Source organism: Hyperoodon ampullatus, assembly GCF_949752795.1.
Source record: "Hyperoodon ampullatus genome assembly, chromosome: 19".
Taxonomy (NCBI): domain Eukaryota; kingdom Metazoa; phylum Chordata; class Mammalia; order Artiodactyla; family Ziphiidae; genus Hyperoodon; species Hyperoodon ampullatus.
Genome location: NC_136932.1, coordinates 38,656,991 through 38,682,905, shown reverse-complemented (window position 1 = coordinate 38,682,905; position 25,915 = coordinate 38,656,991). Strand labels below are relative to the sequence as shown.

The 25,915-nt window shown below is 53.9% G+C and overlaps 1 protein-coding gene across 1 annotated transcript; it reads left to right on the top strand.

Annotated features, from left to right (window-relative positions):
* Positions 1 to 670: 670 nt before the first annotated feature.
* Positions 671 to 12,948, top strand: GUCY2D (guanylate cyclase 2D, retinal; the record flags this gene model as incomplete). The annotated part of the gene is made up of 18 exons (XM_079725352.1): positions 671 to 1,427; positions 1,511 to 1,815; positions 3,752 to 4,103; positions 4,706 to 4,790; positions 5,058 to 5,160; positions 5,563 to 5,664; positions 7,234 to 7,314; positions 8,671 to 8,877; positions 8,975 to 9,131; positions 9,669 to 9,818; positions 10,422 to 10,570; positions 11,081 to 11,244; positions 11,340 to 11,532; positions 11,768 to 11,942; positions 12,241 to 12,339; positions 12,420 to 12,514; positions 12,627 to 12,712; positions 12,855 to 12,948. The coding sequence occupies 18 exons, from the start codon at positions 671 to 673 to the stop codon at positions 12,946 to 12,948; spliced, it is 3,354 nt and encodes a 1,117-aa protein (XP_079581478.1).
* Positions 12,949 to 25,915: the final 12,967 nt, after the last annotated feature.

The window sequence follows — 25,915 nt, the reverse complement described above, 5'->3', positions numbered from 1 at the left end:
AGGCTGAGCAGGGTAATGTGGCAGCAGCCTGAAAGGGGGACCTGCGGCTGCTTTTATGCTGGGGGTTATGGTGGGGGGCTTGGGACGCAGGGAGGGGAAAGAATCTGGCTGGCTGCCTGGAAGCTAGGACAGAGCCCACCCCAGGGAGCCCCATCCTCCACCAGCCCCTCCCTGCCTGCTTAAGAGACCCTAATCAGCTTGGGGAGATTAAGGGCTCTGGCCCGATCTTCCCACACCCCCGCCCTGGGCCATGGCAAAGGACACCCGTGGGAGAGCGTCAGAAGGATCGGCCCTGTGACCCCGAGACCCGGCCCTGGGCCCAAGCCCCGGACTTTCCGGTGAGTGGCAGAGCCCCCTCCACACGGACTCCAGGTCCCTTCTGCCGGAAGGAGACCATGGAAGGGAATGGGAGTGTCCCCACTGACCCCCGACAGCTCTAAGAGGGGGAGAGGGGCAGACAAGGGGGACCGGGAAGCAGAGCAAAGCCGGGGGAAAGGGGGTGTTTCCAGGCTATGCCCCTGACCCCATATAGTCGTCCAAGCCCGCGGAGGGGGGTGTGGAAGCAGAGACAAGCCGTGGGTTAATTGGGCTTTGAGAACCTGGGGGTTGCGGAGAGCCCTGGGGGTCGCGTCCTCTCATGCTGCTCTGTTTATGCTCCCAGAAGCCGGCAATGACCGCCCGCGCCCTCCTCGCGGGTGGGCTTCGGGACCCCGGGCTCTGCGTACCCACGCGGGAGGCTCCGCCTCCGCCCGGCCTTCCCCAGACGCCGTCCAGGCCCCGGCCTCGGCTGCGCCCCCTGCTGCTGCTGCCGCCGCTGCTGCTGCTGCCGCTGCTGCTCCTGCCGCGCCCCGCCCTCTCCGCTGTGTTCACAGTTGGGGTGCTGGGCCCCTGGGCCTGCGACCCCATCTTCGCCCGTGCCCGCCCGGACCTGGCCGCCCGCCTGGCCACCGCCCGCCTGAACCACGAAGCTGCCCTGGAGGACGGCCCCCGCTTCGAGGTCGCGCTGCTGCCCGAGCCGTGCCGGACGCCGGGCTCGCTGGGGGCGGTGTCCTCCGCGCTCACCCGCGTCTCGGGCCTCGTGGGGCCGGTGAACCCCGCAGCCTGCCGGCCGGCGGAGCTATTAGCTCAAGAGGCGGGGATCGCCCTGGTGCCCTGGGGCTGCCCCGGAATACGGGCGGCGGGCACCACGGCTCCCGCGGTGACGCCCGCGGCGGATGCGCTCTACGCCCTCCTGCGCGCGTTCCGCTGGGCGCACGTGGCCCTGGTCACCGCCCCCCAGGACCTGTGGGTGGAGGCGGGACGCGCACTTTCCACGGCGCTCAGGGCCCGGGGTCTGCCCGTTGCCCTGGTGACCTCTATGGAGCCCTCGGACCTGTCTGGAGCCCGAGAGGCCCTGAGGAGGGTCCAAGATGGGCCCAGAGTCAGAGGTAGGCTCCCCTACAGGATGCGGGGGGGTCAGCCGTCCAGCGAGCAAAGGACAGAGCACCGAGCGGAGCCCCTGTGTCCGCAGCAGTGATCATGGTGATGCACTCGGTCCTGCTGGGTGGTGAGGAGCAGCGCTGCCTACTGGAGGCTGCAGAGGAGCTGGGCTTGGCTGATGGTTCCCTGGTCTTCCTGCCCTTCGACACGCTGCACTACGCCTTGTCTCCAGGCCCCGACGCCTTGGCCGTGCTCGCCAACAGCTCACAGCTTCGCAAGGCCCACGATGCGGTGCTCACCCTCACGCGTCACTGTCCCCCGGGAGGCAGCGTGCTGGACAGTCTGCGCTGGGCCCAAGAGCATCAGGAGCTGCCCCCTGACCTCAATCTGCAGCAGGTAGAGGGACCAGGGAGGAGGGAAGAGGGGAAGAGAGCCAGGGAAGAGAGCAGAGAATAGCCAAAAAGGGGAGATGGAGGCTGCAGGCAATGGGAAGAGAAGTGGATAGAGTCGATGGAATGAGAGGAGGATGCGGTCAACAGGAGGGAGTAGGAGGCCAGTAGGGAGAGAATAACCAGCAGCTCTGCATGTCCTGGGTGATGTGGAGGCTCTGGCCCTGCTTGGAGCATCTTTGTGTATTGGAATTGCTTCCAGAGAGTTGGCAATGAGACCTCTCAAGATCAGCTCCAAGGAGCAAACGCTAACAAACTCTGCACTGCAGGATCTTTTGCAGTCTACTTTAAAGTAAACCCACTTCCAACATGGCCATGACATACAGTCTGTATTAAACAACCAGTGTTCTTAAGAGAGCAGGAAGGAGGGAGAATACAGATCCAGCCCAGTTCGGAGGTGTTTCCTCTGGGGCTTCACCTAGTGGTCTTAACTTTTTGAGAGCCTTACATCTTGTGAGAAGCAGAAAGGTCCCTAGGTGGAGCAAGGGCTTCTATAACCATCTAGATTCACAGCTTATTCCCAACAATCAGCTAATATCCAGGATTCCCTGAGAACAGTGGTGAGATGGGATGGAGGGCAGGTGGAGCAATAGAGGTGGGGGAAATGGTGGGGAAAACCCTCTTCAGTTCTCAGTAAGTAGCATAGCCTTTCACCTAGCTGCCCAAGTGAGACCTCTGGGAGTCACCCTTGATTCCTCTAACCCTGCCCTCAACATCCAGACACCAAGTTCTGTCACTTACGCTTCCCAAAGGTCATTTGAATCCATCTACTTTCTCCATCCTCACTGTCACACCCCTGGTTCAGGCCACAGCACTCTGGTCCAAATCCCCAAATAAAATCTCCCAAGTGGTCTCTGCTTCAACACTTACCTACCCCAGGCCTTTCTCCACCCAGCAATCAGAGTGAACTTCAGAAATCTGACACATCTGACTGTGTCACACCCCCATCCAAAGTCTCCCAGTGGCTTCTCTTGCCCTGGATAGATACAGGTCTCTTCACTTGGTTTATCAGGTCTCATGTCTTCCTCTCTCTTCCTTCTTTCTTGAACTTCAGCCAGGCTGAGCTACTTTGGGTTCCCCAGATGTGACCTTCTCTTTTGCTTCTGTGCTACTGGGTGTACTGTTCCCTCTCTCCTGTCCCTACACCCCCCCAGATATTTCGGATTCGTCCCCTGAGGGATGGTCACTTCTGGAAGCCTCTTCCTCCTCCCCGAGCCTGGGCTGGGCATTTTTCCTGTCTCCTCAGCTCCCTCAGTTACCCCTCCCCTCACTCATTACACTGCCTTAACATCCCTGTCTGTCTCCCCCAACTAGAGGAAAGATTCCTCGAGATAGGGACTGTCTTGTACCCTGATATATCCCTAGTGCTCCACACAGTGCCTGGCACTGTGAGAGATGGGAAGTGGGAATAATAGAGAAGCTCCGTGAGGTCGGGTGGTTGCCTTGGGGAAAAGAAAAGAACTAAAAATAGAAAATAGAAGCCAACAAAAGATGAGAAAGAAGGCTTTCGATCAATGGTAGGTAATGATTTTAAAAATATATGCAGGGCAACCCAAAGGAGAGGGAAGAGAGGAGATGTAGGTATTGGAGTTAGAAGTAACAAATGATAAGAAGAGCATAAGAATACTGAAAAGAGGAAAGGGCAGTGGCAAAAAGGGGTGGGATAGCCAACTGGGGAGAGAGGAAGAGAGAGCCAATGAGGAGAGGAAGAGCGAGTCAATGGGGAGGGATATGGAGCCACTAACTAGGAGGTGCGAACAGTCAAAACACATAGGGCTTGAAGGACTCGAAGGGCCCAGTGAAAGGATAAGCAGAGACAGTAAGTCCCTGTCTGTTTATGGGCCGTGACCCCGAAACCTGAACCCCCTACCCTTCCTCCCCAGGTATCCCCTCTCTTCGGAACCATCTATGACTCGGTCTTCTTGTTGGCTGGGGGCGTGGCACGAGCGCGGGCGGCCACAGGTGGCGGCTGGGTGTCCGGAGCAGCCGTGGCCCGCCACGTCCGGGATGCCCAGGTCCCCGGCTTCTGTGGGGCACTGGGAGGAGCCGAGGAGCCCTCCTTTGTGCTGCTGGACACGGATGCAGCCGGGGACCGGCTGTTTGCCACATACGTGCTGAACCCCACCCGGGGCTTCTTCCGCTCCGCCGGAACCCCGGTGCATTTTCCTAGAGGGGGACGGGGGCCTGGGCCCGACCCCTCGTGTTGGTTCGACCCAGACGTCATCTGCAACGGAGGTGAGGGCGAACATCCCAGCCCACACTGGGACAGTGACCATGAACCCTCCACAAAGTGGTGAAAGAGAGTGAGCTCTCATCCTGTAACTCCTGTTGGAGGCCCTTCCAGGTCCTCCTCAGAGACCCCTGGCTTGTGCAGGACCCCTGTCTTGCCGAGCCCCTGGAGTCCTCTTGGAACCTTTCTAGCATTCCCAGACCACCACCCCCGCCCCACCCTTTGCAGGACCCATGACCTTTCCCTAGATCCCGTTATGGGCTCCCATCCCCCTTTTCTGGAGCCTCCAAGATTTGACGTGACCGCATTCCTCCCTAGAGAGCAGCGGTCCCCAACCTTTTTGGCACCGGGGACCTGTTTCGTGGACGACAGTCTTTCCACTGACTGGGGCGGGGCGGGGGGGTGTTCAGGCGGTGATGCCAGCGATGGGGAGCAGCAGATGAAGCTTCGCTCACTCACGCCGCTCACCTCCTGCTGTGCAGCCGGGTTCCTAACAGGCTGCGCGGACAAGTAGCAGTCCGTGGCCCGGGGGTTGGGGACCTCTGCTAGAGAGGATGCCTCCCCTCTGCTACAGTCCTCAGCATCTCTCCTCTCACTGCCCCTCCAGGAGTGGAGCCCGGCGTCGTCTTTATCGGCTTCCTCCTGGTGGTTTTGATGGGGCTGACAGGGGCCTTCCTGGCCCATTATTTTAGGTGAGTAGGGTAAGTAGGAGAGGAGCTTGGCTCTCCACCTGCCAGAAATGCAACTATGCAGCAGGCTGGGCCCACTGAAGAGTAGAAGGAGGGAGGATGTTTTTTGGAGACAGGGAGAAGGAAGGAGTCCTGGAGGGCTGGCAGAGTCCCGGGGGGGGGCGTCTGGTTTGGGGATGACTGCCCTCCCCTGAGCCAGCACTTTCCTCCACTGGCTTCCTCTCATGGACCTTGGTCCCCTTTGCGAAGATGACCTCCTTTCTCTACCAGGCACCGGCTACTTCACATCCAAATGGTCTCCGGCCCCAACAAGATCATCCTGACTCTGGATGACGTCACCTTCCTCCCCCCGCAAAGGGGCAGCTCTCGGAAGGTGGGGGAGGAGGGGAGCCAGGACCCAGCTGTCCTCCCCTATATGTTCGGTCCCCTGCCTGGGCCAGCCCTCACCCCAGCCCCCACCTGGGAAGGCCTGGTTTGTGCCTTCGCTCCGTCCCAGGTCTGAGTGCTGGGATCAACGCCCTCAAGTGTGCAATGAGGATAACAGCCCCTGTCCTGACTGCTTTCCTTGGATAGGGTGAAGCTCCAACAGAAAATGAATATGTTTGTTTTGTAAGCTCTGAAGTGTCGTGTAGTTGGGAAGTAATGTCATTATCACCTTCCCGAACTAAGATTTCTTCCCTTCCCCTCTTTAATCCCCAGAACTCAGCCTGACCTCAACCCAGGACTCTGACCCCATAGTATATTTTGACCCCATGCATTGACCTCTACCCTCCAGGTGGCCCAGGGGAGTCGATGGAGTCTGGCCACCCGCAGCTTGTCAGACGTTCGCAGCATCCACAGCCAGATCCCGGATTACACCAATGTTGGCCTCTATGAGGTGAGCCTGACCCCCAGGCAGGCCGAGCTCCGTTCCTGGAGTCACGTCGTATCTTGCAGAGTCCAGGAAATGGGGATAGGAGCCCAGAATGGGAACTAGGGAGAGTTCATGGATTCCTCCTCAAAGGGGAGCATCTGGGAATCCTTCCTGCTGGGGGATTTTCCATTAGCCATTATCCGGGTGAGGGCTCTTCAAAGGCTAATCACAGTGGCCTAAAGACTAGAGGCCTGACAGTGGGGAGTTTGATGGGACCAGTATGTAGCCTGAAGAGGCCACTGAGGTCATCCTCCACCCTGTTGGGAGCCCCTGGTTCTCCCCCTCAGTGCTCGAAGCCTTTGGGTTACTGAAGGGCACAGGCCTCCCTGGAAAGACTGAGACAGAGGCTCATCTGGGAAGTGATCTCATGGTCACAAAGAGGACTTTTCCAGGATTGGATTGTTCAGGAAGGGGCTTCCAGACTGAGCTAATCTCTGACTCAAGCCAGACCCATGTCTTGGCCCCGCCCAGCACTTCTAACCCAATCAGATCACACTCTGGAGCAGCAAGACTTAGAGGGAAAAAGAAAGTCACAAAGGGGCATTAGGACATTAACCACGGGGTCAGCAGATCTGAATGTGGTGGGATGGGTGGGAGATAATGAGAACACATTCAGAGAGCACTGAGAGAGAGCTCCACTCATGAAGAGGGAGTGGTGATTTAGAGCTCTTGGGTGTCATGTCGTGGAGAGAATGCAGAGACTCCTAGTATGTCACCTAGAGGCCATTGCAGCCATTTCCCAGTAGAACACTATTGTCGTTTGGGGCAGGACCCTATGCCTTGAAGAATGTTTAGTGCCACTTGTCTCTGACTCTGTCCACTGATCACAGCCCCCAGTTTTTGTGACAATTAAAAATGTCTCCACATTTATTTCCAAATCTTCTTTAGGGGTCAGTACCAAACCCCCAGAATTCCCTCCTAGTCCAAATCCTTTATCAACAGACAAGGCCAACTATGTAATTTGCAAGGTCTAGGGCAAAATAAAAATGAAGTGCCCTTTGTTCATTCAGGGTGACAGCAGCAGATCACTGAACCAAGCTCAGGCCCTTCTGAGCACAGGGCCCTGGGTGACTGCGTGGGTCGCACGCCCATGAACTGGCCCTGCCGACAGCTGAGGACAGTGAGGCCCAGAGCCTGCAGGGGAGCTGTCTATTCTTCACAGTTAGTCTGTAATAACGCGTGATCTACCCAGACTCCTGATGCCCACCACAGTGCTCTCTTATGGCAGCGGGTGGTGATGAGGGCTGTGATTTCAACGACACTTGTGGTGGTGATGGCTCACTTAATAGGGCTGTTGGTGAGCGCATCTGGCGTGGTGAGGACAGCCTCTGCGTCTCTCTCCCACGGGCGAGCTCTCACGCAGCTGGCTGTGAAGTGGGCTGGCAGACATTATACCCCTTGCTCCTGAAGCTCTTTGCCACATGTAAGATGGGTTCTGGGGCAGGGAGCCAAGGGAAACATGGGGGCTCTCTAGGGCTCCTCACATCATGGGGTTTTGAGAAACCGAGTTCCCTGCTCCTGTCTCTGCTGCAGGGAGACTGGGTTTGGCTGAAGAAATTCCCGGGGGAACAGCACATAGCTATCCGCCCAGCGACCAAGATGGCCTTCTCCAAGGTGAGAGTGGGCCTGGGATGGGGTGTGAGGTGGCCATCGTTTCCTCCCTCCTTGCCTTCTCTTTGCAGCTGAGTCCAAGTAGGCCCCATTGTGGCAGGGATGAAGGGCTCTCAGTGAAGTGTCCCCTCCTCTCTAAAGCAGGTTTCTTATCATGCTCTCTTATAACACTAGTGCTTTCCTTTGAGGTGTTGATCACAATTTATAATTGTCTGTTCACCTGTGTGTGCTTGCTTATTTCTTATCTGCCTCCCTCCCTGAACTGTAAGCTGAGTGAGGGCTTTCCCCCTTCCCCCTCCATCGCATTAATATTTCCAGCACCCAGCACAGTGTCTGGAACATTAGAGACACCCAGTGAATGTTGAGTGAATGCTAGAAAATAAATGGGTTTCCAGTTCTGTCAGGCTGCTTGCACAGAATGGCCTAGTTGGTGCAAACTGAGTGACGTGGAAAGTTGGCAAGGAGGCTATAAACTGGCTTATTCTGGTCATTCCAACCTTAGTGTCCCCCTTACCCCTAACACCATACAGCCTTGGCCTGGCCTCCTTCCCGGATGCCTCCACAGAAGCTCTTGGCACAGCTGCAGAATGACTTAAGTCACCAAGTGGACTACCAGTAGCCAACGGACTAAATCACCATTTAACAACAGGCATTTAAGATGAAAAGAAGCCCCTTGTTGGACCAAAGAAAAACTAGAAAGGGCACCAGTCACCCACTAGCCCTCATTTTCCCAGCCAGACTGTGAGGGCCTCTGTCCCACCGAGTGGGTGTGGCCTTGTTGCTGGCTCCTCTGGGACACAGCTCAACTAGTTAGTCCTTCTTCCTTAATGTGGCAGGGGGCGGGGCGGGGGGTGCCTCTATCTGGCACAATGATGTAATAAGCAAAGCAGCCCTGGGCTGAGTCACCAGCATAAGCCACTTCTGGTGATTTTTGAAAGCACTGCAGTGTCTGCCTGATTCTCCCCGCAAGGGACGGTTATATCAGAAGTTGGGGGTGGGGGGCGGTGAGTACCAGGAGCTTTTCCTTCATGAGGTGTTTTCCCTTAAGACCCAGGAAGTTCAAAGTCTTATGGTTAATAAATCAGAAACTGCCTGGGTCCTGATTTACCAGCGCAAAATTGTCTTTTCATTCATAACTTTAAGTTACACCCCGTTCAGTGTCTGCACGGTGGCCTTTGACTGTGTTGTCTTTCCCAGAGAGAGAAGGTATCTGTAGAGGAAGCCCCTACATGCCCTACAGACCTTTCCACTCACCATTTTTACCCCATCCTCTAATCAAAAACAGACCTGAAGAACAGCCTCCTCCCCACCTCGCTCCCAGAACAGCAAATGCCTGTTAATTCCCGCCCCCTCCCCCAGATCCGGGAGCTCCGGCATGAGAACGTGGCCCTCTACCTGGGGCTCTTCCTGGCGGGGGGAGCTGGCGGCGCCGCGGCCCCCGGGGAAGGGATGCTGGCTGTGGTCTCAGAGCACTGTGCCCGTGGCTCCCTCCAAGACCTCCTCGCTCAGAGAGACATAAAGCTGGACTGGATGTTCAAGTCCTCCCTCCTACTGGACCTCATTAAGGTGTGCGTGTCGGGGTGGGACCGCGTGGGCTGCGGCGGGGAGGAGCCGGCGGGGGAACCGCGTGGGCTGAGGCTGCCCCTGACGCCACTTCTTCCAGGGAATAAGGTATCTGCACCATCGAGGCGTGGCCCACGGGCGGCTGAAGTCACGGAACTGCGTCGTGGACGGGAGGTTCGTGCTTAAAGTCACCGACCACGGTCATGGGCGACTGCTGGAAGCGCAGAGGGTGTTACCGGAGCCTCCCAGCGCGGAGGGTAGGATTCCCCGGCTGCCTCCCGGGCGGCCGAGCAGCCCCCGCATCCCCTTTGTTTCAAGGGCCTCTCCTTTCCTCCTTCCCTCGCACTCTCTCCATCCCACACCCACCGGACGGGGCTCCTGCCGCGGAGGAGGTCTTGTGACCTCTGAGATGAGGCGGGTCTGGCTCCGTGACTGGGGAGGCGGGGAGTCGTTAGGGGGCGGGACTTGTGCCTGAGGGGCGGAGCTCCTGCCCTTGCAGGGGGGTCTGCTTCTAGTGGGGCTTTGCCTAAGGGCGGGACTTGTGCCCAAGGGACCTAGTCTGCTCTCGGCACCGCTTTGTCTGAAGGGCGGGTCCTATTTGTGAGGGCCCGGCTTTCTGAGACCTGCTCTGGGTTTCTGGTGGTTTCTCCTGGGGATCACTGCGGGCAGCAGGGCCAGACTGAAGCTGGGGAGTTGAGCGGGTGCGAGCCTGGGCTTTCTGGTGAGGGTGGGGGTGTCTGTCCCTAGCGCCTCTATGGCCCTCCGCGTGCCCACGCCCCCTTCCCCGACCCCAGACCAGCTATGGACAGCCCCGGAGCTGCTTCGGGACCCGGCCCTGGAGCGCCGGGGAACGCTGGCCGGCGACGTCTTCAGTCTGGGCATCATCATGCAAGAGGTCGTGTGCCGCAGCGCCCCTTACGCCATGCTGGAGCTGACTCCCGAGGGTACGGCCGCCCTCGCCTGGCCTTTGGACTAGAAAGACACCCTGCTGTTAGGCAGAGACCCAGCCTCGCTCGGTCCTGAGACTTACTTATGTGGGACTCCCTAGAGCTGAGTTCTGAAGGGTCAGGGCAGTGGAGAGCCAAGCATCAGGATGGGAGGGGGCGGCCTTTCAGCACCCAGACGTCAGTGGTGTCCTCTGTCCCGGCCCTGGACCCAGCCTGCTGCCCCAACGGTGGTAGCAAGCTCCTCTCTAGTTCTTAGGGGCCCCAGGGAGGCAGCACGATAGGGGGAAGGGGGAAACAGAGCAGATGGATCTGGTTCAGATCTATACCATGTATAGGATACAGCATGCTACGTGATCACTCTAACCCTCACTTGTCTTATGTGCAATAAATGTCAGTCTTTTTGCCTGGCCCCTCTTACTGCCACCTGGCCCCCAGGGTTCAGGGTCCTGTTGCTCCCAGCAACACCTCCCACACTACACTTCCCCACCTACTGAAGCTTCCCCTTCCAGACCCCTCCTCTTGAGCTTCAACAATCAGGCCAGAGTCAGAGGTGGCTTCTGTTCTGGCACACCCCCCCTTTTGTTCCCTTCATGCCTCCAGAAGTGGTGAAGAGGGTACAGAGCCCCCCTCCGCTGTGTCGGCCCTCGGTGTCCATGGACCAGGCGCCCACGGAGTGCATCCAGCTGATGAAACAGTGCTGGGCAGAGCAGCCGGAACTTCGGCCCTCCATCGACCGCACCTTCGACCTGGTCAGGGGCTGGGCTGGGCAAGGACTGGGCTGGCCGTTTGCCAGCAACTTGGGGTAGGGGAGGGGAGGCTGCAGGAAGGCAAGCTGGCAGGATCTCTGACCTTCCAGGCTACTTCCTAGGGGGTAGTCTGAGGATTAAGGGTTTGGTGGGGACAGAATTAGAATGGGGGCTGTGGAGGCCTTTGGAGTGGGAGATGGAGCTCTGGGTGGGAGAAATATTTAATTCAATTCAAATAACATTTACTGAGTATGTGTTTGGCCTAGTGAGGGAGAAAGACCCTTGGCCTGGGAGTCCAAAGACTGGGCTGGTTCCAGCGCCTTGTCAGTTGCTAACAGAACAGGTGACCTCTTAATAACGTGTGAAAACACAGTGCCCAGCACGGGGCAGCACGGGCTTGATGAGTATAGATGAAGGGGGGCGGGGGCAGAGGATCAGGCATAATACAGCCCCATGAGAGGGGCATGGCAGGCCAGGTCCTCAGCAGCCCCACCAGCTTCCTCCTCCTACTAGTTCAAGAGCATCAACAAGGGCCGGAAGATGAACATCATCGACTCGATGCTGCGGATGCTGGAACAGTACTCCAGTAACCTGGAGGACCTGATCCGGGAGCGCACGGAGGAGCTGGAGCTGGAAAAGCAGAAAACAGACCGGCTGCTCACACAGATGCTGCCTCCGTGGGTGCCTATGGGGAGAGGTGGGTGGGGAGGACAGCTGGAATCCAGCCAGACTGGTGGGGCCTCCAGGTGAGCTCACCACCTGCCGTCCCCAGGTCTGTGGCTGAGGCGCTGAAGATGGGGACACCTGTGGAGCCCGAGTATTTCGAGGAGGTGACACTGTACTTCAGTGACATTGTGGGTTTCACCACCATCTCAGCCATGAGTGAGCCCATCGAAGTCGTGGACCTGCTCAATGACCTCTACACGCTCTTTGATGCCATCATCGGCTCCCATGATGTCTACAAGGTGGGGTGTATAGGGGGCAAGCCCTCCTACAGCTTCTCCGGCCCCCGCTCCCCTGCCCAAGGTCACCAGCACGATCCTCTTTCCCAGCCCTCCTGTCCCTTTTCTCCTCTGCCAGTCCCCAGCTCAGTCCCCCAGCTGGAAGGCTCCCCAGGATCTCTGCACTCACCCCAGTTTAGGCCTCCCGACAAGGGACATTGGCATTGGCGGGGTGCTCAGTACTGAATTCTCTCCTCAGGTGGAGACAATCGGGGACGCTTATATGGTGGCCTCAGGGCTGCCCCAACGGAACGGGCAGCGGCACGCAGCAGAGATCGCCAACATGGCTCTGGACATCCTCAGTGCCGTGGGCACCTTCCGCATGCGGCACATGCCCGAGGTGCCCGTGCGCATCCGCATCGGCCTGCACTCGGGTAACTCCGCGCCTTCCCGGGCTCTCCAGCCCGTCTCCCTCGTTAGGGCGGGCTCCAGATTTCCTAGATAGGAGGCAAACTCGTGGAGTGGGTGGGGGTGGGGACTTGTCTTGAAGCCACCTTTTCACAGCAGGCACCGCATTGTAATTGGGAGGGTACGCTTGAGAGGGTTTCTTTGGGAAGCCAGTGGAGATTATGGGGGTGCTAAAGGTCCCCCGAGCCCTAGGTGCCACCCAGCCGCCAGCAGGCCAGCTTCAGCGCGGGCCAGCCAGCCCGCCGACGCCGCGCGTCTCCACAGGCCCGTGCGTGGCGGGCGTGGTGGGCCTCACCATGCCGCGGTACTGCCTGTTTGGGGACACGGTCAACACCGCCTCGCGCATGGAGTCCACCGGGCTGCGTGAGTGTGACGGGGCGGGAGGGGCGGGGAGGGGGAGTGGGAGGGGTGTCCTGATCTCACGGTGTCCCCTGCCGTCCCAGCTTACCGCATCCACGTGAACAGGAGCACCGTGCAGATTCTCTCCGCCCTAGACGAGGGCTTCCAGACCGAGCTGCGGGGTCGCACGGAGCTGAAGGTGAGGCCGGGCTGGAAGACGCAACTCGCCACGCCCGGTTCCACTAAGACCTCGAGATCCACCGGCCCTCACCTCAGCCCGTCTGAGTCCTCCCCTCCCCGTGTCTCCCCAGGGCAAGGGCGCCGAGGAAACGTACTGGCTGGTGGGCAGACGCGGCTTCGACAAGCCCATCCCCAAACCGCCTGACCTGCAACCGGGGTGAGGATCCGGCCTTCGCGCGGCGCCATGACCGAGTTGGTCCCTCCATGCCCTCCCTCCGCTCCTGCCCTGCACCGGACCCCGCCCAAGTGGGGTGACCTGGGCCTCGCCCTCCATGAGGCCGCCCCTCCCTTCGCCACAGGGCCAGCAACCACGGCATCAGCTTGCAGGATATCCCGCCTGAGCGGCGCCGGAAGCTGGAGAAGGCGAGGCCGGGCCAGTTTTCTGGAAAGTGAGGCTGGGCCTGGGACAAGGTACTGCCCCCTTGGCTCCCACACCCCACAGACCCCGGGGGCTACATACATGCTTCCTGGAGGACGGGCACCTCTTCCCCAGCCTGAGGACCTAGCCCTGCCTGCCTGCGGAACGTCCCACTCAAGCCAGGTGTCCCCGTCCTTCTCTGACTTGGTGAGCCCAGGCTGGTTCCTGAACCCAGGGATTTCCCAGCCACAGGGATCCTGGTTCGGTAGGTCTGGAGTGGGCCAGGAATCCAGACTCGGGAATGACTCTCCCCTACTGAGGTGAACCCCCATGACCCCTTTCCATGATTTCCCTCTGAAACACTCCTCTTTCCCTCAGGATTATTCCGGAAGGTCTTTTTCCTGAAAGTTGCTGCTGTAGGTGACCAAAAGTCTGGCTAATACCAGTGGCTTCCATCCAGCTCCGCCTCAAAGGATTCTGAGCCTTTGCAAGAGCTGGTTGCAAACCAGCTGTGTGACCCTGGGAAAGTCTCATGCACTCTCTGGGCTTGGTTTCCCCTCCGTGGTAAAATGAAGAGTGGCCTACCTAGGTGGTTTCCATACCCTCCGGCCCTGACAGCTGGCCTTCAGAACGGTTGGCCTTCGGGTACAGGGCACCGGGCACGTGGCCTCCTGCCCCAGTGACCCTGAGCCCATCAGAAAGGCCCCAGGAAGGAGGATCTGGGATTGGATGTCCCAACCCCAGAGGAGGTGGAGACCGCCTGTTCCACCAGAGCAGGGGTGTCGTGTGGCCTGAGGATTTGAGGGCTTCTGTTTAGCCTCAAGCATCCTTCCCTTCTCCATCCCCCGCCAGTCAGAAACTGGCTCCTTCTCCTGTGGCATAACCACATACTTTGCCCAAGTGCAGAGAAAAGCTTGTTTCAAAGCTTTGGGAAAAGGAAGGTAAACAAACCCCACGAAACCTCTCCTAACCAGAACACCCAGGAATAGCAGTATTCTCTGCTTAACCGGGCGCCACTGAGCAGGCAGTTGAACAGAAAATCCTCCCAGCTTAGTTGTTTGTGACAAGTATCAGCCCCTCCCATTCCAGTAAGTCCCCAGGTAAAGCTTCTTTTGTGGAACTCTGATGTCCCAGAGCCTGAGCCTTGGCATATTGGACTCTGGGAGGCCTTCACCATTGCTGCAGAACCTGGCAGAAGTTAGCAGCAGCTGTAGCCACCCATTCTGTCACTAGGTAGTGAGCCTCCAGTCCCTGGAGATGTGCAAGCAGAACTGGAGACCTCTTTGAGCAGGGAGAGAACAGTCAGAGGGACTTCCTGGGCGGAAGGATGAACTAAACCCTCACCACACAGTGTGGTAGGTAGGCCAGCAGCAGCAACGTCACCTGGGAGCTTGTTAGCAATGCAGAATCTCAGGCCCAGGCGTATTGAAACAGAATCTACATCCTAACAAAGTTCCTTCAGAGTATTTATATGGACATTAAAGTTTCTGAATCATAGAACTAAAGGATCCTAGGATCTCTAAAATCTCAGAACTGCTAAGATGTTATAAAAACCAGCCTAGAAACTAGCCCTGAGACTTGTTTTGTTTGATCAATGAGGTGATTTTGGTTTTGTTTTGAGCTAACATTTAGAAATCAAGAGATACCACATTGTAAAAATGGCTGCCAAATTTCCCTCTTTTCTGAAATCAAAAGCCCCACACAGGGGCAATTGCTGACTTCCTGCTGGAGCTCAAGAGCAGCCATCCCCTCGTCCCGTCTCTCCAGGGTTTCGCTTTTCTGTTCTCACCGTGCCCACCACTCCACGTGGACTCCAAGACACCAAGATTTTCTGAACATCTCTTATGTACCTGTCCAGAGCCTGTAGACGTTAGACCTCAGGACTCTGGAGTAGCTGATGTTAGGATTACAGGCACTGCTGGAGATTGCTTTGCCTGACTCGTAAAATCCACAAGTTCAATGGTCTTCCCCTCCTTCCTAAAGGTAGAGAAAGAACAGACAAGAAACCTAAAATCCAGCACTTGTAGGTTCTGGTTACTTAAGGCGGTGCTGCTATAGTGAGTAATACAGTATAATTTAAAAAACATTTTTAACCGAGTTCAGAGATGACGAATTAAAGATTTTTTTTAAAACCCTGATGCACACACACAAAATATTTTTTAAATTATGTACATTCTTAAACATCTCTCTTCAGATTTTCTCTGTACTTAGGCCCCAGGAATCAAGGGCAGGCTCTGCACTGCTGGTGTCGGAGCCGACCTGTGGATGTAGCTCTTACTCCCCTGCCTCTTCCCTCCCTCCCTCCCCACCCCTTACCTCTCCTTCCCTCCCTGCCTGTGAGGGGACTAGGGTAGTTACTGGCCTGTGATTCAGGGGAGCTTTGGGAAAGAATTGGCCTGGGATTAGGTGCAGGAGGATTAGTGTGGACAGGCTGGGGCAAGGCACCCCCAGAGGGGGAGGAGTATGACCTGGGGCCCAAACCCAGTTTGGGGCAGAGTTGGGGCGGGCGGGGCCGAGCTGGTCCCTTCCCACCCTCAACTCAGCCTTGTTCCTGGGACTCAGTCTCAAAGGCGAGTGACGGGGTGGCGGGGGGAGGAGCTGGTAAAGGAGAGGCCTGTCCTCCTCCCCAGCCAGGAGAACGCAGGACCACCCGCCCCAGAGCTCAGAGAGCTGGTGGGAGAAGAGGAGGGAAACAGTTAAGCCCCAGTCTCCTCTCTCGGCCGGGCAGTTTCTCCTTGCCTTTCTCCTCCATTTCCATGGAACCTTTTCTCCTGGGCCCAGTCAGTCTCCTAGAGCCCAGCTGCCCTCAGACCCAAGTCCCCTCCACCTGGTCACCCCTCTTGTTCCAGGGACCCGGGCAATTCCCAGCCCAGAGAGCACCCGGCTTGGCCACTAGGCACCCCTCACCCTCAGATGTGTTTACACTACCTCTGCCAGCTGGCCTGTGCCAGGAGCCCACACTCGAGTGGCCTTGCCTTTGGGATGGCTCTGTCGCCAGGAGCAGCGCTGGCCAAAGCAGGGACCTCCCGCAGCTCTGCTGCTGCTTCCATCCCAAAGCCTGGACGGGACGCCACATCCTGACCCAGGGCTCACCTGGCGCCTTTGTGCCGTTTGTTTGAGCCTCTACCCTTCACTAGGCTTAACCAGTTCCTGCTAGTGGAGTACGATGGGATAGCAAGTTGTTTTCTTTGCTTAAGCCAGATTGAATTGGGTAGTCTGTTCTTTGCAGTCAAAAGTGTCTCAGAAGGATTGTGGAAAGCAGTGGGGGTTGGACTGGTTTAAGAGGAAAGAAAAGGAGAAAAACACTGAATTTGGAGGGAGGAGGGAGTGAAGGATGAATGACAAGAGATGATGTCTCTCTCTAAGCCTCAACTCCACCGAGAGTCAGCCCGGGCCCTTCCCTGCGGTATGACTGTTCCTGAAATTCCATTTACGGGGAACCTAACCCAGGCAGAGGTTAGGACCTTGTGAGAGAAAAGGCACACAGCCTGGTAGCCTTGTCGGGACTCTCGTGCTGACTCAGCATTTAGAAGGTGGAGGAATCTTTCAGGTCCTGCCCCAGAGGAGACGATGCAAAGGAGAGTGAAGTGAGGTCTCTAAGATCAGCTCATCGAGATTAGGGTGGGACAGGCAGCTTGCCCTCCTCCCAGAGGGGGAAGGGAGCAGAGAAATTGGGGAGAAGGACAACTGCGATGTCTGGGAAACCCAGGTTCCCACAGAGAGGAGCTTGTTTGTCACAGTCTAGAGACTCGCCCATCCAAACTAAAGCCATTTTGTCACCTCCACCAGGGACATTGAACTTTACCACCCACCCCTGAGTCTGGGTCTCTGGCCCTGGACCCAGAGAAGGGCATGCCACCCTGGCACTTACCCATTCTGTCACAGGGAACATCGATCCCATCACCTAAAAAGCACATCCCCATATACGACCCCTAATCCTCACACAACCCATTTTACACACATGGAAACTGAGGCTCCCAGTGGTGAAAAGCCTTGTCAATCACGGCAGTCCCAGCAAATCTTGGGATCAGGAAGCACACCCAGGAGTTCAGGCTCTGGGCCTCGGGGTGCCTCTCAGCGATGCTCTGGAGATGTTTCTCTCACAGGCAGTCCTCCTTTGTGACCCCTTGATTCTTTTCTGCAAGAACATGACTTAAACTCCAAGCCAATGTCTGTGTAATCAGATTCTTAAAGACTTTTGACTTGGTGAGATATGAACGTGAACCCATTTTACATTTCTCCAACCAGTACCTTCAAAAGTCCAGTCCAGTTGAAAACTCCCATTTCCTAATCTGCTCTGAAAGTCTGTTCCTCACCACGGTCCAGGCCCTGGTGGGGAGGGGGGTGGTGTAGCGGGGGAGGAGGGAAGGAGCAGTCATGCTCCTTCCCTCTTCCCCCAACTCTGGCTTCTCCATCAGGAGAGGAGGGACATAGGGGCATAATTTGATCCTGGGACCCCCACCCCCTCATTCTTTTTTTTTCCCCCTCTCATTCTTCAAAGGAGGAATACAGCGGAAGCTTAACTGGTTGCCGGATCAGGAAAATTCCCCTGGTCTCGCTTTGGCTCAGCAGCTGCTGGTGCTGGCTGGGGATGCCGTCCTCTCTCTACCTGTGCAGAGGTGATTTCACTGCAAAGCTGATAAAGGTGAAACTTCACAATCTCTCACCTGCACAAGTCCCTTCCACGTCTCACTACCCAATTTTGTATTCTTTTTCTTAAAGAAGGCCTTCAAAGTTGGATAAGCTTGGGAATTCCCTGGTGGTCCAGTGGTTAGGACTCTGTGCTTTCACTGCCGGGGGCCCAGGTTCGATCCCTGGTCGGGAAACTAAGATCCCGCGAGCCGCGCAGCCCGGCCAAAAACAAACAAAAAGGTTGGATGAGCTGAGGGTCCCCACAACATTTGGATCCATCCTGGGTATAGTCCCCTGGGGGTTGTGGATCAGCTTCCCCAGCCTTTTTCATCACTGAAGGCAGAAAGCAGCAGCTGGGACTTCTCTGGCGGTCCAGTGGTTAAGACTTCGTCTTCTAATGCAGGGAGTGCGGGTTCGATCCCTGGTCGGGGAGCTAAGATCCCACATGCCTTGGCCAAAAAACCGAAACATAAAACAGAAGCAATGCTGTAACAAATTCAATAAAGACAAGGCTACCCTGGTGGCGCAGTGGTTAAGAATCTGCCTGCCAGTGCAGGGGACATGGGTTTGAGCCCTGGTCCGGGAAGATCCCACATGCCGCGGAGCAACTAAGCCTGTGCGCCACAACTACTGAGCCTGCAAGCCACGACCACTGAAGCCCACACGCCTAGAGCCCGTGCTCCGCAACAAGAGAAGCCACCGCAATGAGAAGCCGGTGCACCTCAACGAAGAGTAGCCCCCTCTCACCACAACTAGAGAAAGCCTGCGCGCAGCAACGAAGACCCAACACAGCCAAAAATAAATAAATAAATACATTTTTTAAAAAAAACAGTTTTAGTGTAGTTTATCATGAAGTAATGGATAACCAGAACAAGCTCTCCATTTCAGAAGACCTCTAAACCTTGGCTGAGAGTTTTGAAAGACTCAGGTCAGCAATCCACTGACAGATGGTTTCTGAGAGGGACTTCTCCCAGAAAAGGTAGAATAAACACATTCTTTTTTTCCTATTTCTTCCCACATCTGAAATTCCTTTGGGGATCCACCCATCTCCACCCTTAATCCATATAGTTTGTATGGGGCTAATTCCAGCCCCAGCTTCAGAGTCTGTGACCAAGGCCAGTTCAGTGAGGGTCAGTCCCAGAACATTTGCAGTAAGAGGGTGACATCGTCTTTGTGCTAGGTTTGCTAAGCTGGAAGGATAGAAGCCCAGAGCTGCTGGTCATCATTTCTGCCACCACTTGGGAAGAGTCTGCCTGAGAATGAGCTAACACAGTTCAACACAGAAGAAATCAGAAATGAAATATTGAGGAAGCACAATTCCTGACACATGTTCTGGGCACCTGGATCCATCCAGGCCTGAAGCCATTACTCCTGAATTTTCCAGTTACACAAACCAATATGTTCCCATATTTTATCAAGCTTGTTTGAGTTTAGATTATCCTGTTTGTTCATCTCTGCCTATTAAAATTGTATCAGTGTTTCATCACTAGTTTAAAACTCACCTCCTACGAGAAGTTTTCCTTGAATTATTTAGGGGATGTTTATTGTTTGGGGTTTTCCATTGCCCAGAAAAGACCTCCCCACATACTTCCAAAAATTCCTCACAGCCCTCACAGCTCATCAGCATCACCAACGTGGCTACGATGGACACAGCCACCATGATATCTTTTTCTTTTTTTTTTTTGCGGTACGCGGGCCTCTCACTGCTGTGGCCTCTCCCGTTGCGGAGCACAGGCTCCGGACGCGCAGGCTCAGTGGCCATGGCTCACAGGCCCAGCCTCTCCGCGGCATGTGGGATCTTCCCGGACCGGGGCACGAACCCATGTCCCCTGCATCGGCAGGTGGACTCTCAACCACTGCACCACCAGGGAAGCCCCACCCTGATATCTCATGCGACCCCTTCCTCCTGCTGAACAGGGGTAATTGGACCATAGGTGGATCTCTGTCCCAAACTGGGTCAGTGAGAACCCTTTGCCTGGGGAACTTGGAATCTTAACCTAGACACTCAAAACATATTTATCTGAAACGGAGCAGGGACGCATGGTCCTTGCCCCCTGTGTCCTCTGTCTGCCTTTTGTCTGCGGAAAAACTTTAGCCAAAGAATAAGTTTAATCACAGAAGTGAGAAAATGCAGAAACAAAGGAAACCAGTCAAAGGAGACCAAATAATAATAGTTTAGTCATTAAACATCGTCAAGGACCTTTAGTTCCTCCTCAAGGGCTGTAGATAATATTCTGAGCCATAGCCTGCGAGCTGTCTTGTAGATACTGAAACCCCACCAGGTGGAAGAAGTTAACTACATGATGACCAGACTGTAGCCATGACATAAGCTGCCACAATTCCGAGAACTGGCCTCAAGGAAATGGAAACAAACCAACCCTGGAACTGAAGATTAACTGTTCCTAAAACAATCAAGATGACGCTGGTCAGACCACCGATGACCAATTTCAAGATGAACATCAGAGCTGACCGTGCAGTTTCTGCATGCAGCCCCCTCCGTCCGCCTGTAAAAGCTCTTGCCCATTGATTGTCAGTGGGGGGAGTCAGCCTTTGGACAGGCGTCTGGCCTCCCCCACAGTTGCCAGCATCCAAAATAAAGCAAACTTTCTTTTCCACCAAGCTTGCCTCTTTATTGGGTTTTGAGCAGTGAGCAGCCGGACCCCACTTTCAGTTTCCCTCTTAGACAGAGAGTATATAAACATGAACTGTGTGGCATCTATCTCTGTCATGTGGATTGGAAAACAGAAAGAACTGGTCAAGGGAGAGAGAGAAAAAAGAGACAAAACAGACATGCAGAGAAGAGAGATGGAAAGAGAATTTCCTGAGTTCCTACAAAGCTCCAGCTCCTGCCTCCAGGCTGTCCCTGAGGCCCAGCTATATCCCCACTCTTGTGTCCTTATATTAAATTCTCCTTCTAAGACAAGTTCTCTCTTGCGGGTGTCTGTTACTTACAAATGAAAGAGTCCTAATTAACCCCATCTCCCCAGTCTCTAGACTAGTTCAGTCCTGTCTCCCTTCTATTCTGGATCCACTTTGCCCTGAGCCATACCTTACCTTCCGGATGACGCTAGACTTCATCATAAATTCCAACTTTAGTCAGTTGGCTGTGACTCTCTGGAGTGCTATGATGACAAAGATTCTGAGGCTACACCTGGGCTCAAGAAGAAAAATACATGGATTGATTGGCAATGTCTGCCATGGGCACGAGATGGGAAGGGGCTGAATGCTCACCATGTCTGTTCTCTGACCTTGTCACGCATCTTTCCCCTCACATACAACACCCAGCTTAGTGCCTTACCCCAAGTACGTTCAGAGGATATTTGTTGAATGGGTACGTGACAAGAATGATCGTCTATGAGACACATTCAGTGGGATGAGTAACAGGAAGTGGGAGAGGATGAATTGGAAGGAAGAAAGAGAGGCAACTCATGCTGTCAGTTTTGGAATCAAATACGCAGGTGTGGTGGCAGGTGGGATTTACAGAGCACTTTCCTCACCTCCGTCTGCCTAAGTCTTGCTCATCCTACAAAACTCAGTGTGAACACTGAGTTTTCAGTGTTCTTATCTGAAGGAAGTTTTTTCTGACATGGCCTACTCCCATGTCTGAGATAGACCTCTGTACCAAAGAGGATTCTTCTGATTGAAAGAGTCCAATTTTCTTTCAAAGGAAAATTGTAGTTTATGTAACCAAAAGACCATGAGTATCAGGCATGGCTGGATCCAGGTATTCACATGAGGGGTCTATAAATTACTCAGCTATATTTTCCACTGGGTTGCCTTCATTCTCAGGTGGGCTTTCCCAAAATGGTTACAGAAATAGCCAGCAGCAGCTTCAAGGCTTACTTATATCCTACCATGCAACTCCTAGGAAATGAAAGTGATTTTTTAAAAAAAGACAATTCCAGGGCTTCCCTGGTGGCACAGTGGTTGAGAGTCCGCCTGCCAATGCGGGGACACGGGTTAGTGCCCCGGTCCGGGAAGATCCCACATGCCGTGGAGCGGCTGAGCCCATGAGCCATTGCCGCTGGGCCTGCGCATCCGGAGCCTGTGCTCTGAAAGGGGAGGCCACAACAGTGAGAGGCCCGCGTACCCACCCCCCAAAAAAATAGAACTACCATATGATCCAGCAATCCCACTACTGGGCATATACCCAGAGAAAACCATAATTCAAAAGGACACATGCACCCCCATGTTCACTGCAGCACTATTTACAATAGCCAGGTCACAGAAGCAACCTAAATCCCCATCAACAGACAAATGGATAAAGAAGATGTGGTACATGTAAACAATGGAATATTACTCAGCCATAAAATGGAATGAAACTGGGTCATTTGTAGAGACGTGGATGGACCTAGAGACTGTCATACAGAGTGAAGTAAGTCAGAAAGAGAAAAACAAATATCATATATTAACGCATATATGTGGAATCTAGAAAAATGGTACAGATGAACCGGTTTGCAAGGCAGAAATAGAGACACAGATGTAGAGAACAAATTGTATGGACACCAAGGGGGAAAAGCCGGGGTGGGGGGTTGGTGGTGGGATGAACTGAGAGATTGGGATTGACATATATACACTAATATGTATAAAATAGGTAACTAATAAGAACCTGCTGTATAAAAAAATAAATTAAAAAAAAACTAGATTGAACACAAACATTGGGTTTTGCCCCCTCCCCAAACTCCATTAAAAGTGGCTGTAAAGGGATTTTTTTGTTTTCCTTAATGGTGTTGTGGGGAATTCCCTGGTGCCAGTGGCTAGGACTCCGCACTTTCACTGCCAAGGGCGCCAGTTGATCTGCAAGCCATGTGGTGCAGCCAAAAAAAAAAAGGTGTTCCCACGTTGACTCTGAGCTGATCTGTGACTTGCTTTGACCAACAGAATGTGTCTGAATTCCAGGCCTTAAGAGGTCTGGAAATTACGGCTTTGGGCTTCTTGGGATGCAGGCACCATGTAGTGAAGCTCAGGCAGGATTACTGAATGATGGGAGACCACGTGGAGAGAGAGATGCCGGGCCAGGCCCCAGCCATTGACACAGGAGTGACTGAGCCCATTTGGATACTCCATCATTAGCCTATCTCCCAAGTGAATGTAGCTGTGTGAGGGACTCCAGCCCAAGCTGCAAAATCATCAGAAAGTAAATCATTTTTTGTGTTTTTGACTGAGAGCACTGCATAGTTAACAAAAGTAGGTCACGTCGTGGTGCAAGATTGTGAAGTTACAGAACACCTGGAGCAAAGAGAAGATCCAGAAAGCTTCTGGAGGGAATAGCAGGTCCTAGGAAAAGAACCAGGAACCCAAATGACTTTAGGTTTCTTTACAGCAACATTGTTTCCCGTGAGACAGTCCTCTCAAAGTTCCGAACAAAAATTATTTCCACATTATCATTCAAGTGTGTAGATAGATTTTAGACATTTCCAGACATGCAGGGTCTTAAAAACTGCTCCTCCCTCCCATGTACCCTTTCTGAAGTAGCTATTGAAGGGCGTGCTCCATGGAAAGGAATCCCAAGGACTGTGGGGAAGCAAGAGCCCAGGATGACAGCTAAGGAGCAGGCTAGAGGGCCAACAGTGCAGACTGGAGATAACCTGGGAGTATTTGATGTGCCCCAGCATACTGAGAGGGATCTAGATGAATGGTGAAATTAATAAAGGTGTAGAGAACACTGGACAAATAATAACAAATATAGAGCTATTATCATGAACAGCAGCAAAAGGTTTTGTAGGAAAGGAAAACAATAATTACAGTACACTCTAAAGCTCCCCTATGAATAGATGTACATAATCAAAATCATGTAAAGACTAAGTACTGGTTTGCCTAGTCCTAGTGAAACGCTATTGGAAGGATAGGAGATGAGGAAAGTTTGTGTCTTAGGAACAAGCCTAGGAAAGAGAATGCCATCTTGTCCTCCAGAGTGGGGAGCCAATGTCTGCCTAAAACTGAAAAATCAACATAAACAATACATGCATGCTATGTTGAGATGTGGCAGTAAATACCAAGATTATTAACTAAAGAGATGAAAGTTTTTGTCTGTGATGAGAGGAAGATAGCAGGAGAGGTGAAGGGAACCACTATTGTTGGTGAGAAATTTATAGACCTGTCTGTCTCTCTTTTTTTTTTAATTGAATCGCAGTTGATTTACTATGTTGTGTTAATTTCTGCTGTACAGCAAAGAGATTCAGATACATATATATATATATATATATATACACTTTTAAAATATTATTTTCCATTATGGTCCATCATAGGATAGTGAATACAGTTCTCTGTGCTATACAGTAGGACCTTTTTGTTGATCCAGTCTATGTATAATAGCTTACATCTGCTAACCCCAACCTCCCACTCCATCCCTCTCCCAATCCCCTCCCCCTTGGCAACCACAAGTCTGTTCTCTATTAGACCTGTCTCTTTAAATCATGCGCATCTACATCTTGGACCAAAATTTTTAGAATTTAAAAGAAAGAAAAAGGAGACAGGAAAGAAGGAAGAGAGGAAAGAAAAAGGGAGGGAGGGAGGAAAAAGAAAGAGAGGCAGGAGGCAAATCATTCAGGGGTTCAAAGCAGGGGAGCATGAGATCTGATTGACATTTTTAAACATTGAGTAATTTCCTTCCCCAGTCAGGGCTCTGATTTCTTCATCTATATCTTGAAGGGTTAGATGACAGCTCCCAGAAGACCCTGCCAGCTCAGATCATCTTGAGCTGTCAGCCAGAATGTAAACAAATATTTAAATGCTCAAGGGCAGCGGTTCTGAAGAAGAATCGCCCTATGTGCCTATTTAAAATGTATATTTCCCAAGTTGAATATCTGGAGATCCTGCCTCCCTGGTGCAAGGGTCTGGGGAATTGGCCTCTTTAACACATATGTGAATGGTTAACTGCCTCATTCTGAGCAGCCCTGCTTTACGAAGGATCCTGGAAAGTTCAGGTTCACAGGTTTAACTAACATTCCATCACAAATCAATTCTCCTTTCAGCCCTGATTATATCAGGGAGAAAGTACCAATTTGGTGTTGATGTGGCTTTAGAACCTCTGCAATTGTGGTTATTCTGTCGTTGTGGGTCACCTACCAGGGGTGTTGGTCTTGACTGTACCACATCTCCACCCTCCTTCCCATCTCATTGTGGTTCCTTCTTTATCTCTTTAGTCGTGGGAAGTCTTTTCTGCTAGTCTTCAGGTCATTCTCATGGATGGTTGCTCTGTAAATAGTTGTAATTTTGGTGAACCGGTGGAAGTGAGCTCAGCGTCTTCCTGCTCCACCATCTGTGGGTTTACTGTTTAATAGGCACAGAGTTTCAGTTTGGGATGACGTAAATGTTCTGGAGATGAACTTTTTCTGGAGGTGGTGATGGTTGTACACCGAAGTGAATGTACCAATATTTGACTGTACTGTGAATGTACCATCTGAACTGTGCACTTGAAAATTCTCAAAATGGTACATTTTATGTTATGTGGGGTTTTTTTTGTTTTGTTTTTTGCAGTACGCGGGCCTCTCACCGTAGTGGCCTCTCCTGTTGCGGAGCACAGGCTCCAGACGCGCAGGCTCAGCGGCTATGGCTCACAGGCCCAGCCACTCTGCGGCATGTGGGATCTTCCCGGACCAGGGCACGAACCCATGTCCCCCGCACCAGCAGGCGGACTCTCAACCACTGCGCCACCAGGGAAGCCCTGGGGCCTTTTTCTTGCGCTACGCCCTGGGCTCCCCAGGCTGGCCACGCCTCCCCAATGCTGCCCACTGCCCTGCCCCACAGGTGTCCTTCCAGCAGATCTGTAAGGATGTGCACCTGGTGAAGCATCAGGGGCAGCAGCTTTTTATTGAGTCCCGGGCCCGCCCTCTGCCCCGGCCCTGCGTCCCTGGTGAGTAGGTGAGGGTGTGGGTGAGGAGTGAGGCCTGGGGCGGGGCGGGTCCCATGACCCTCAGCCCCACCCAGAGGAGCTCTTCTCTCCTCGGCCCAGCTACAGGCACATTCAAGGCCAAGGCCCTTCCCTGCCAATCCGCAGACCCAGAGTTGGAGGTGGCACCTGCTCCGATCCAGGCCCCACTAGCCTTGGCTCCTGAGGAGGCTGAGTGGAAAGAAGCCTCCAGTTGCTCCTACCAGCAGATCAACTGCCTGGACAGCTTGGGCCCCGGCCCCGCCCCACCCAGGAGCTGCCCTCATGTCCTCTGGTGCTTCCTCAGGTACCTGGAGAGCTGCAACCTCCCCAGCATGACCAAGCGCAAATGTACCTCCTGCATCGGCAGGCGGACTCTCAACCACTGTGCCACCAGGGAAGCCCCCATGTTATGTGTATTTTACCACAGTTTATGAAATGGATGATCTATAAAATCCAAACTTTTTACCCAGAAACAATGGGTAAAATTGGGTATATTT